The 12,036-nt window shown below is 41.6% G+C and overlaps 1 protein-coding gene across 2 annotated transcripts in view; it reads left to right on the forward strand.

The window, feature by feature from the left end:
* Window positions 1-7,223: 7,223 nt before the first annotated feature.
* Window positions 7,224-12,036, forward strand: part of PDE7A (phosphodiesterase 7A) — a 119,325-nt gene continuing 114,512 nt past the window's right edge. For both annotated transcript variants that reach the window (XR_005989845.1, XM_041768624.1), the window contains exon 1: window positions 7,224-7,383. Coding sequence is in view for 1 of the 2 variants with exons in the window: in XM_041768624.1 (XP_041624558.1) it covers window positions 7,246-7,383 (138 nt within the window). In the remaining variant the exon portion in view is untranslated. The remainder of the gene's footprint in view (window positions 7,384-12,036) is intronic.

Below are 12,036 nucleotides of genomic sequence, written 5' to 3' on the forward strand. Positions count from 1 at the left end.
GACCATTCAGTGGGGGAAAGGGTAGTCTTTTCAACAAATGCTTGGAAAACCAGATATACACATGCAAAAGAGTGTAGTTGCACTCTTCCTTATGGCCTACATAAAAATTAACTCAAAATGGGTCAAAGACCTACATGTAATTATAAAACTCTTAGAACAAAACATAGGGGAAAACCTTTTTGACTTTGGATTTGGCAATGATTTCTTGAATGTAATACCAAAAGCACAGGTAGCAAAATTAAGAAAAGATAAATTAGATCTCTTCAAAATTCAATACTTTGGGGCATCAGATAATAAGAGAATGAAAGATCACCCAAAGAATGAAAAGAAATACTTAAAAATCACATCTGATAAGCAATTAGTATACAGAAATATAGAGAACTCCTAAGAGATCCCTGGGTGGCTCAGTGGTTTAGCACCTGCCTTCGGCCCAGGGCGTGATTCTGGAGACCTGGGATTGAGTCCCACATCAAATTCCCTGCATGGAGCCTGCTTCTCCCTCTGCCTATGTCTCTGCCTTTCTCTCTTTCTGTGTCTCTCATGAATAAATAAGTAAAATCTTAAAAAAAACCAAAACTCCTAAAACTCAGGCACAAATAACTCAATTCAAAAATATGGAAAGGATTTGAATAGACTCTTCCCCAATGAAAATATTTAAAAAGTACTTGAAAAAATGATTAACATCACCAATAACTAGGGAAGTGCAAATCAAGACCACAATAAGATACCACTTTACATACATTAGGATGGCTATTATTGAAAAGCAGAATACATGTGTTGGCCATGATATGAAGAAATTGAAACCTTTGTGCATTCCTGATAGGAATGTAAAATGGTACAGTTGATGTGGAAAACAGCATGCCTGTTTCCCCCAAAATTAAATATAGAATTTCCATATGATCCAGCAGTTGCACTTCTGGATATATATCTAAAAGAATTGAAAGCAGGAACTCACACAAATATTTGTACACTCATATTCATAGTAGCATTATTCACAGTAACCAAAGGTAGAAACAACCCAAATGACAGATGGATAAGCTACATGTATACATATATATATATATACACACACACATTACTATATATATATACTATATATATAGTATATATATACACATTACTCAGCCTGTATGTGTGTGTGTATATATATATATATATATATATATACACACACACACACATATATATATTACTCATCCTTAAAAAGGAATGAAATTCTGTTACATGCTACAATATGGCTAAACCTTGGTGACATTTATGCTAAGTGAAATAAAGCAGACATCATGGGACAAATAAAATAGTCACATTCATAGATATGGAAAAATGAAGTAGTGGTTACTGGAAGCTGGTGGAGGAGGAAGCAGTGAGGTATTGTTTAACAGGTGCAGAGTTTCATTCTGGGATGATGAAAATTTCTGGAGATGAGTAGTGGTAATGGTTGCACAATGTGAATGTAGTTAATGTCACTGACTTCTATACTTAAAAATGGATAAATTTGTAAATTTTATGTTATGTATGTTTTACCACAATTAAAAAAATTAAAGGGTGGGTGGGGCTAAGGACAGGAGAAGTTTATGTGAGGAATCCATACTGCCTTATAAGCTTCTCTGTCACTTGGGCCCTATGACCCAACAAGTATGATACTGAAATATCTGTGATAGGTTAGTGATTCCATATGAAGCTTTTAATAATGCTCTATAATTGAATCTTATGCAGGCTTTTAGGATTTGGGAGCAAAGTTATGTCATCTTTTTTATAAAACTATTCCCTTTTTGAGAAATTATTTTACCACCAGGCCCTAGTAGAAAGAAACTGAATGCTTGACCATGAGCTATCAAATTTCCTTGTGACCTGAGCAGCCCATAATATACTAAATGTATTCTATACACCAAACCATAAAGTCAGTTGTGCCCAGCAGTACTCCATCATTAAGTAGAAGTGGTATGCATGAGATTAGGTTTAAGCAAGTCTTTTAATAGTCAAGTAAATTGTATGAAAAAGTGGCCCAATTGTCCATCATTTCTACTTCTACTACATTGCCTCTTCCCTCTCAACTTTCATCTGAGGCATCATGGTGAGTCCCTGGGTCCTATTGAATGACAGAAGAAAAATATTTGAGACTGACTTACAGGTAGTTCTGTATTCTGTGGTGCAGAAAGTAGATAGCTACAATACTAAGGCCGCTTTTTGGGGGTGGTCTTAAAAGTGAAGGGAAATACTACACTTGGGAGAACTTGAAGCAGTAACTTGGTTGTTCATTTTGTCTGAAAAGAGAGATGGCTAGGTGTATGGGTCATACTGATTCATGGGCAGTGCCTGAATGGGTGGATGGTCTGGAACCTGGAAGAAACATGATTGGAAAATTGATGACAAAGAGGTTGGGAGAAGGGGCATATGTGAATAGATTGAATGGGCAGAGGGTGAAGATATTTGTGTCTCATGTGATCCCCAAAAGCAATCTCATTAGAGGATAATCATAATAATCAGGTGGATGAATGATACATTTCATGTATGCCAGTCAGCCTTTTCCTCTATTTATCCCTGGCCCTGCCCAACAGACTCATGAACAAAGTGGCTATGATGCCATGATCCAAGTGAGAGGTGGGCTCAGTGACATGGATTTCCACTTAGCAAGGCCATCTGGCTACAGCTATAGCTAAGTGCCCAACTTGAGAACCGTGGAGTCCAAGACCAAATTTCCATTTCCTAGAGGTATCAGCCATCCACGAGGTATATTGAATTGGGCTACTTTCATTATGAAAGGGCAGAACTTTTTTCTCACTGAATAAATAGATACTTCTTCTGGAAATGGATTTCCTTCCCTGCTTGCAATGCTTCTATCAAAACCATCATGTATGAACTCATGAAATGTTTTGGTCACCATTGTGTTATGCTACACAGCAATATTTTTAACCAAGAAACTCATTTTACAACTAATAAAGGCAATGGGTTCATGCTCATGTAATTAGCTGGTCTTATTATATTGCGCGTTACCCTGAAGTAGTTGTTTGATAGGATGATTGGCCTTTTTCTTTTCTTTTTCTTGTGATAAAAACTTACTGTTTTAACCATTCATGAGTGTACAATTCAATGGCAGTAAGGACATTTAAAATGTTGTGAGCCATCATCACTATGTAGTTCCAAAACTTTTCTATCAACCCAAAAGGAAACCCCATACCCATTAAGCAATTACTCCCCATTCCTTCCTCTCCTCAGTCCCTCGCAACTACTAACTGGCTTTTTATCTCTATGGTTTGACTCTTCTAGATAATTTATATAAAGGAAATCAGATGATTTGGCCTTTTGCATCTGGCTTCTTCACTTAGCATGTTTTCGAAGTTCATCCCTGTTGCAGCGTTGAAATAGCCTTTGGAAGACTCTATAATCCCTCCATCTGGGTTGTGATACTTTGTGTAGCTAGGATAATGTTCTCCACGTTTTGGCATGTGTTCTAAATCTAAATATATATCCATGGTTCAGGAATCAAGGATTGGGAGTGGAAGTGGACCCTCTCACTTTTACCCCTAGTGAATCACATGCAAAATTTTGCTTCCAATTCCTGCAACTTTGGGTTCTGCTTGTCCAGAGGTCTTAGTTGCCAAAGAAGAATGTTTTCCACCAGGGCACACAGCAAGAACTCAATCTGTAAATTGAGACTGCTACTTAGCCATTTGGGGATCCTTATGCTATTTAATCAACATGCAAAGAAGGGGGTAACTCTACTGTCTGGAATGATTGATCCTAACTGTTAAGCTGATCTTTAGTTGCTACTACATGGGAATGTGCCTGGAATGCAGGAGATTCTTTGGGGGTGCTTTTTAGTATTCCCATATTCTGTAATATGAGTTAATGGAAGAACACAACAACAACCCAGTATAAACAGAACCTCTAATCGTCTAGATATTTCAGGAATAAAAATTTAGGTTGCTCCATAAGTGAAGGAACCATTATCAGCTGAGATGCTTGGTGAAGGCAAAAGGAATATTTAAAAAGGTAATGGGAAGAAAAGAAAGTAGTTATAAATAGTAATTATGATTATGTTGCCAGTTGCAGATACAAGGAACTATAATAGTTGTGAGCATTTCTCCCTCATTTTGATATGAATATATTCGTGTATATATTAACCAATTATTTGCTTTCTCTCTCATTCCCCCATGATGTGTTAATAGTGGGTAACTTTATATCTTAGCATTTAAGTTACAGAATATTAGAGGGATAATATGACTCATCAAGAAGAGGGATGAACATCATTCAAAGATTCTATACTCTTTGGGGTAGGGGGGAGCTGTTTTGGGTTGTATGAGAGATAGTTGCATCATATGGACATAGCATGATTTTACTATGGTCTTTATTTGAAAATTAAATATGATTAAAAGAAGTGTGTATGGATTTAAAGTTGACAAGAGTTCGGACTGGTGTAGTTCATACTAGCAACTTACCTAAGTAGGAACTATATTTCCCAGAATTCTCTTTTTTTTAGGGTTTTGGTTGGCCACAAAAGAAATTTGCAAAAGATCTGAGAAGTGGAAGTGAGGTACCTAGCCATTGCATTTGGTATGTTGATTAAGGAACCCAGGCACTGCTGCAGTTTGAACCTGACCTGCTGACTCACCTTACTGGCCAGGGCAGCAGGAGGACTGTAGCTCCTCTAGCTTCTCTGTGTCTTGGACAAGGTACATTCACAGCAAATCCTTCTCTCTCTCTCTCTCTCTCTCTCTCTCTCTCTCTCTATATATATATATATATATATATATATATATATACATACTGGTTCTGTGTTTCTGGATAATCCTAATATGCTCCCCAGTACAGTAAAGAACACTGAGAACAGTTGACATTCTGGTCTTGAGATACTGCATGGTGTGGTGGAAATGCATGGTTTTGAAATCACAGAACCGAGTTGAGTGGCACAGATGACTTGTGGTCTTGGAAACTGATTCCTCATCTGTAGAATTGATATCAAATTTTATATATGTGGCTATCGTGTGGGGTTAAGTTAAACATTGTATGTAAAATACCTGTTATAGCTCACAGTGGGTGCATAGCAAACGTTAGCTCTCTGCTGAAGGGAGATGCATTGTTAGTGCCCTCTTATTAAATTATTTAATGGAATGGAGTCTCTTAGATGTTATTAAATATGATATAGTTATTTGAAGCATATTGGTTTGATGTGACACCAATAGCACCTTCTGGGTGCTTACAGGTACAGAAAATTCAAACATTATTTGGTTAGTTCTGCCACTTATCTGAGTAAAATCTAGGACAAGTTACGTTTCTCTAAGTCCAGTTTCAACTTAGATACTGTTATCTCATGGGATTTTTGTTAGAATAAGAGTGTTTAGCTTAGTCCCAAGCATATGGCAGATGCTCAATATATCTACTAGATGCTGTGGGAGTAATTAGGGTTTCAAAGATGAGTTGGGTCAGTTGTTGCATTAGAGAGGTGACCACCAGGGAAGACAACATCCATGAAACCACAGTGGAAGTTACATTTCTTTTAATAGTAGAGCGCAGACAAATAGACAAATAACTATGTAGTACATTTTAAATGATGTAAAAGAAACAGATGCCATGGAAAGATGATAAAACGTCTTACAGACTTTTGCTTTGTGGAATCATGAGCATTTCATACCTGATGTCATCAGTCATGGCTATGCAGAACTTTCAAAGATCTGCCATCTTGCCAATGGCTAGTTATAACAGATAAGTGGAAGGGTGGGAGCCCTGAAAGCAGAACCGAATCAACAATTTTGCCAGCAGGAAAGAGCTTGTTCGTCCCAGGGGCTGGGATGCATTTGAAACAATGGGTTGCAAGTGAAGAGCTTTGATAGTTTGGGGGAGAAATCTGACAAAATGAACCTGCAAATGACATATTCAGCTTACAAACCAGGTCAAGAGCTCTTTATCTGCTTTCTAAAAATCAAAGCCAACAAAGAAAAACACTTTTGGTAAAAGGTCATGCAGGCTCCTTTTTCCTTTGTCTTCTCAGTATCACCCTTTCTCATTTTTTCCAGTGCATACTCTCACTTCTTTCAGTCCCGGTGTTTCCCCTCCACCCCTGGACCCCCCCCCCCCTCACTCCCGCCTTCTCGGTTCCCCTGTCCTCCCCTTGGCCCACGACAGCCCTGGGGCCCGCACCTGCCCGGGGGAGCCCCAGCCGGGCCCGCCAAGGGACTGGCGGTGACGTAGCGGGGAGGACTGTGCCCGCGCGGCCCGCTGACGTCACTGCCGCAGCGGACCCCAGCGAAGCCCAAGAATGGGAATTGAAGGAGGGAAGCACAGCGGTGACCCCGCGGTTACGGCGGAGCCCTGCGAGTGCGCCGCGTGCTTTGGGCCTCTGGGGTCAGGGGGCCCGAATCTCGCCGGCAGCGCAGGCCGATCCCCACTCCACACCCTCCGCGCGCTCGACAGCAAGAGTTTAGCTAGAAGGAGAATGTCCCCAAGCGGTGGGGCCTCGTGCGCACGCGCCCTGGGTGGAGGGCAGATAGGGGACAGCTGGGGGGGGCGGGCTGCGCGCTGATACAGGGCGTGGGGGCGGGCAGAGGGCGGGTGGCGTGCGGCAGCGGAGGACCGGGACCCGGCTCAGAGCGCAGGCCAGGGGGAAGGCAGTTGCCCCCCTCCGCCGCTAGCCCGTCTCCCTGGGCGCTGCGGAGGCGCGAGGCCTGCGGCGCGGCGTCGTGACGTCACGGTGGCGGCGGCCGTGGTTGGCGCACGGTCCGCGGCTGCAAAGTGTGAATTACGCCCGGCTCGCGCCGGCGGCGGAGTGAAGTCAGGCTCCGGGGGAGGGGAGGGGCAGGACGGTGGCGGCGGCCCGAGCTGGTGGCTGGTCCCGTCCCGCGCACCCCGGGTCTCGCCGCCGGCTCCGGCAGCCTTTCCTCGCGCCGCTCTCTCCGTCCTCGCTCCGCGCCTGCTCGGCTCTGCCCCGGCTCCTCCCGGCCGAGGGGCCCCGGGGCGGCAGGGCTCCCCCTCCGACTTTGCCTGCGCCGCCCCCGCTTGCACCCCGGAGCCCGGCGCGCGCCGGTCCTCGTAACTGTCGCCGCGGCCGCCGCAGCGTCTTCCCGCCGGCGGCCCGGGCGGAGTGTCGGGGCGGGGAAGGCGTGAGCGCGGCTTCCCGGCCCGCGGTCGGCGGCCGCCCGCCCTGCCCCCGCCTCGGCCCGGCGCCCCCGAGCCGCGGCCCCTTCCCAGCGCAGGGGCGGGCGGCCGCGGCCGGGCGGGCGCCGCGCGGGGGCAGGGCGGGCGTATTCAATGGAAGTATGTTACCAGCTGCCGGTGCTGCCCCTGGACAGGCCGGTCCCCCAGCACGTCCTCAGCCGCCGAGGAGCCATCAGCTTCAGCTCCAGCTCCGCGCTCTTCGGATGCCCCAATCCCCGGCAGCTCTCACAGGTAAGCGCCGCCGCCGCTCGGACCCGCACTCGGGGGCTCCTCTCTTTTGTTTCTCTCCTCCCACCCGGGTTCACCTCCGGACCCCCCCAGTCTCCTGGCTGTCTACCTCAGACCCAGCCTTGCTCATTGTTCGGGGATTCCTGGGCTGGCCCCTGGGTTCGAGGGCCTTTTCCTTTATTCTGGGGCTTTGCACACTCCGTCCCTCGGCCTCCTCCGAATCCCGCCCAACGCGGGTGGGCTTTGGGGGCCCTTCAGCCGGCGGCAGGCCCGCCCCCTCCGTGCTCAGCGGGTTAAGCTTCGGGAGGGACGGTTTTCCTCCCTCCGGAGGTCGGGCCCCTCTCACCCTAATTGTGGCCTCGGGCACACCTGTCCCCCCGCCCCCGGGCACACACCTGTGCGGCGCTGGCGCCTCGCCTCCCCGTGGCGTTCGCGTGGTCCTGCGGCGCCCCGGACAATAGGCCAGTTCCCCGGAGCCCTCGGCGGCTCCGGCTGTTCCGTGGACGGACCTTTAAGTGCTTATCAAAGAAGCCAGTATCGGGAGTGCTGCTCCGGAGCTTCGGTTTGCACAAAGTTGATAGCCTGGAATCAGTTCTTTTTTTTTTTTTTTTAATTTGATACGGAGATTTCAGGAGAAGAATTACTAATGAACACTCACGGGAAGACTTTGTTTTGAATGGTCCAATACCAGTTGCTCCTGAGAATTTGGGTTTTTTTTGTTTTGTTTTTTTTTTCCTATGGTCATGCTGTTGGCCCAGCTCCTTAGTTCTGGGTGATTTCTGTTGCCAGCTTTAAAATAGGCAAAAAGCAGTTTTGTTTACATTTGAACCAAGTCAAGTGGCCTCCGTATCTGCTGCCAGAATGTTACATGTTCATGATCAGTTTTGAATTCAAATGCATTTGTTTTTCCTATTGGTTAGTATTAGTATCTTCTGTGAAGCGTATTTTCTCTCTCCGGTTATGTTGTAAATACCTTGAGCCACGTCTATATACGTATCTTTTTAAACCTGTAGTGTAGATAGCACCTGGTAGAGATTTTGCTCGTGATACGTGTGTCCAGTAAACATTTGTCATTTGCTTCTTTGCCTAAATGGTAGAGCAAGAGACTATCTGGATTTCTCTCTGAATTGTTTTTATTTAAAATCAGGCTTATTTCATGGGACAAGATAGTTTGCTAATGAGGTTAGAGCCAACTTTTAAGGTTACTATATTAGTTTAAATAATACTCATTGTTATTTTGAAAGTTAGGTCCATGCTCTGCCTTTATAGTACTCCTTAAATCATTTTCAGGTTCCAAAATTAATGTTGAAGAAAAATGTTAATGCATTGCTGGGAAAGGTTTTTAATGGTAGTAATTAAAGGTTCTTAACTGTAGTAACTTTTTTCATTTCCCAATATTATTTCACTTTCTCAGATCACAGGCCCATAACTAATACCTGTTTCCAGTTTAGTCTAAATAGTAAGGATGATCTTTTTATAAAAAGGTCTTTTATAAAATTATAAAATACAAATAAAGTTACTTATGCTCCCTGAGGAGAAAATGAATGAAAAAGAAGATTCCAAGAGCATTAAAACAAGGCTGATACGAGGGTTTTACCATTGTCTTAATTAATCCTCAGGGACCAATTTTAAGCCCTATTCCTTCTTGACTCATTTCCTAGCCTTAGGTTTAATGGGTAATGGAATTTTAAGAATATGATTGTGGCAGATAAAGCAAATATTGAACAGTCACACCATATTTTATTAACTCCTAAAGCTTGAAAAAAAAAAACTGTACCACTAAGTGAAGTATATAGGAATTTATGAAAATTTGGACAGAAAGTTTCTTGAATTATAACATTTTTTTCTAATCCTTGTTGCCCAACATTAAAATGATGATAAACTTACCATGGGCTGTAATGGGTGTATTTATCATTACCAAGACTTGGACTGTCATTTAATACTAAACTGTATGTTACTAGTGATTTTACTAAAGCCAGATGGGAATGTGTAATAGAAAAAAATAATTGGGGAGTCTTATTCAGAGTATTATACAATAAATGTTTGGTTAAATCAAAACTCTTGAATCTTCAGTTCTAAGTCTAAAGCTACAGAAATTTTTAAAAACTGAGGTGGTTTTGTAGTTTCATTTAATACTTAAAAAAACCTCAAACCTGTTTTTCTTTTTTTTTTTAGTCGCTAAGAAATTATTTTTCTGAATCTATTTTAGAGTATGTTCAAAACTCGCAATCTTTCAGTTCTTCATTTTCACGATAATATTGGAGACTGTCTCATAATAGGTACTTAATACTTGTTGGATGAGTGAATTAGTGATGAAGTTATCTCTGAGCATCAGTTTTAAATCTGAAAACAATGTAAAGACTTTTTATCAAGGTATAGCAGTAACTCATTTATCGCGAACTTGGTTTGGAACTTGTAACTGCGCTTTAAAGAAATTCAGGAAATAAGCAGAAGCCTGAACAACTAAAATATAGATTTGATAATCCTTTCAAAGTGTGTGTATTAGGCAAAATTCTGACAAACGTGTTAAGAGCAGCAGCAAATTTGAAGGGATTGGAGGCTGCTAGAATAAAATTCTCATTGATACTTGCAAAAATTGACAGCAGACACACCAAAGCCTGGGATCAGAAGAAAAACTCTTTAAAGCCAGCAACTCTTAAAAAGGAACCCTGAGGACATATAGTTTAGGAGCTTGAGTGTTGTACAACACAGTAATTATTAGTCAACATATTTAATTGAATGTTTTTAAATATTGAAATATTCCCACTTAAAATCTCCATGCCAAACAATATAAGTTTTGCTGTTTAAATAGATAAGGGTGAATTATCTGAAAAATTCATTTCTTTGGAACACCAGTTGTCTCAAGAATGCCAAGTAAATGAGGCATTAACTTTTTGTTTTAAACTAGGTCATGTACTACTTTCTCAAATGGTTAATATGAGTTCTTTGAATTATTTGAAAAATCAGGACAGTAAAAGAAACTTGTTTTTGCCATTTTAGGATTATCTGTTGATAGCCGAGTTTAAAGATTTATCTTGCAGAATAAAGTTCTTATTTAGATAAAATATTGTGAGAGCAGAAATTATCTTGTTCACTGTTGTGTCCATAGTGCTTTGCATAGATAGGTGCTCAGTAGGTGTGGAAGTTGAGTTAGTCTGTTAATAGCACACCAAAGCACTGCACCTGCGATTATTTTAGTCAGATTTTCTATGGACTGGAGACAAACATTTTTTGGGTTAGAAATTTGTGATCTAATTTTTAAAATTTATCATTAGTTGATGGTATGTATTACTATCGAACAAAATATTGGGATGTCTTTCTTGAAGACATTATCTTTTTAGAGCAGTTTTAAATTCACGGCAAAATTGAATTCCATGTGCTTTCTGGCCTGGTACATGCATACCCTCTCTCATTAGCAGCATCCCCTACCAGAGTGGTACGTTTGTTACAATTGCTGAACCGACATGGCTGCATCATTACCACTCAGAGTCCATGGTTTACATTAGGGTTCATTCTTCGTGTCTTTTTTTTTTAATACAGAAACTATTCCACAAATATTTACTAAATACCTTCTGGGAATGAGGTCTCTTGTGTTGAGTACTAAGAAAATGTAACGAATTAGTAATTGGGGGGAAAAAATCACCCGTGAGCCTGCCAACCATCCAAGTTTTTCTTTGATGTATTAAATTCCTTATATATAAACATTTTTCACTTTTGGTCATAATTTATATATCTCTTGTCTTTAGCAATGTTCTTAGTATATGACAGATTATCAAGATCCTGTATGTGCCAGAACAGTTCAAAGTCCCTTGGGCAAAAGTTGGTTCTTAAAGCTTACAGGAGTGTGGTGGGGAAAATGATCTATAATATGTGACATGATTTTTATATTGGAGATATCAAGGCATAATGAGACTACAGGAAGGTATACACAAGTTTCCTGGATAAATCAGGGGAAGCTTCTCATAGTAGTTGAGGCTTAGGCCAAAGCCTGAAGATTATGTAGGTATTTCTTGAGGAAAATGGTAAAAATGGGAGTAATGTTACTTGCAGGGTTTTTGTAAAGATTAAAAACATCAATTACAATATCTGGCATGTGAGGGGGAGGAGGATAGAGGATAGTCCAGGAAGCTATGTAGGTCAGCACTATCCAATAGAACTTTTTGTGATAATGGAAATTTTCTCTGCAGTATCCAGTATAATAGTCATTATCCATATATTAGCTAGGTAAGCACTTGAAATGTAGCTAGTCTGACTGAAGAACTGGTTTGTAAATTCAGTTTTATTTATATAGCTGCATGACTAGTTGCTATTATATGACTAGCAGCTACTATACTGTCAGAGTACCATGTAGTTTTATGTATACTTAATGATCATGAATAGTGATGTCATGTTGATCTATGAGTAACACGTTCTCTGAATATTGAAAAGTTAGAATTCTTTCAGGTCTTGATGTTGTACACAAAACCTTAATACCTTCATGCATGTTTGATATAAAGTCTGTAGAATGGTATCACTAGGTCAAGTCAAGAGGTAAGAATGGTTTTTGGGTTTTTAGAAAGCTCTGTCCTTTTATAGTACTAAGATAAATGATTGTTACTTTTTCTCATCTCCAATCATATAGTATTACATTGTAATACTATATAATTATTATAATAA

This window comes from Vulpes lagopus, chromosome 9 (genome assembly GCF_018345385.1).
Source record: "Vulpes lagopus strain Blue_001 chromosome 9, ASM1834538v1, whole genome shotgun sequence".
In the NCBI taxonomy this organism is placed as follows: Eukaryota; Metazoa; Chordata; class Mammalia; order Carnivora; family Canidae; genus Vulpes; species Vulpes lagopus.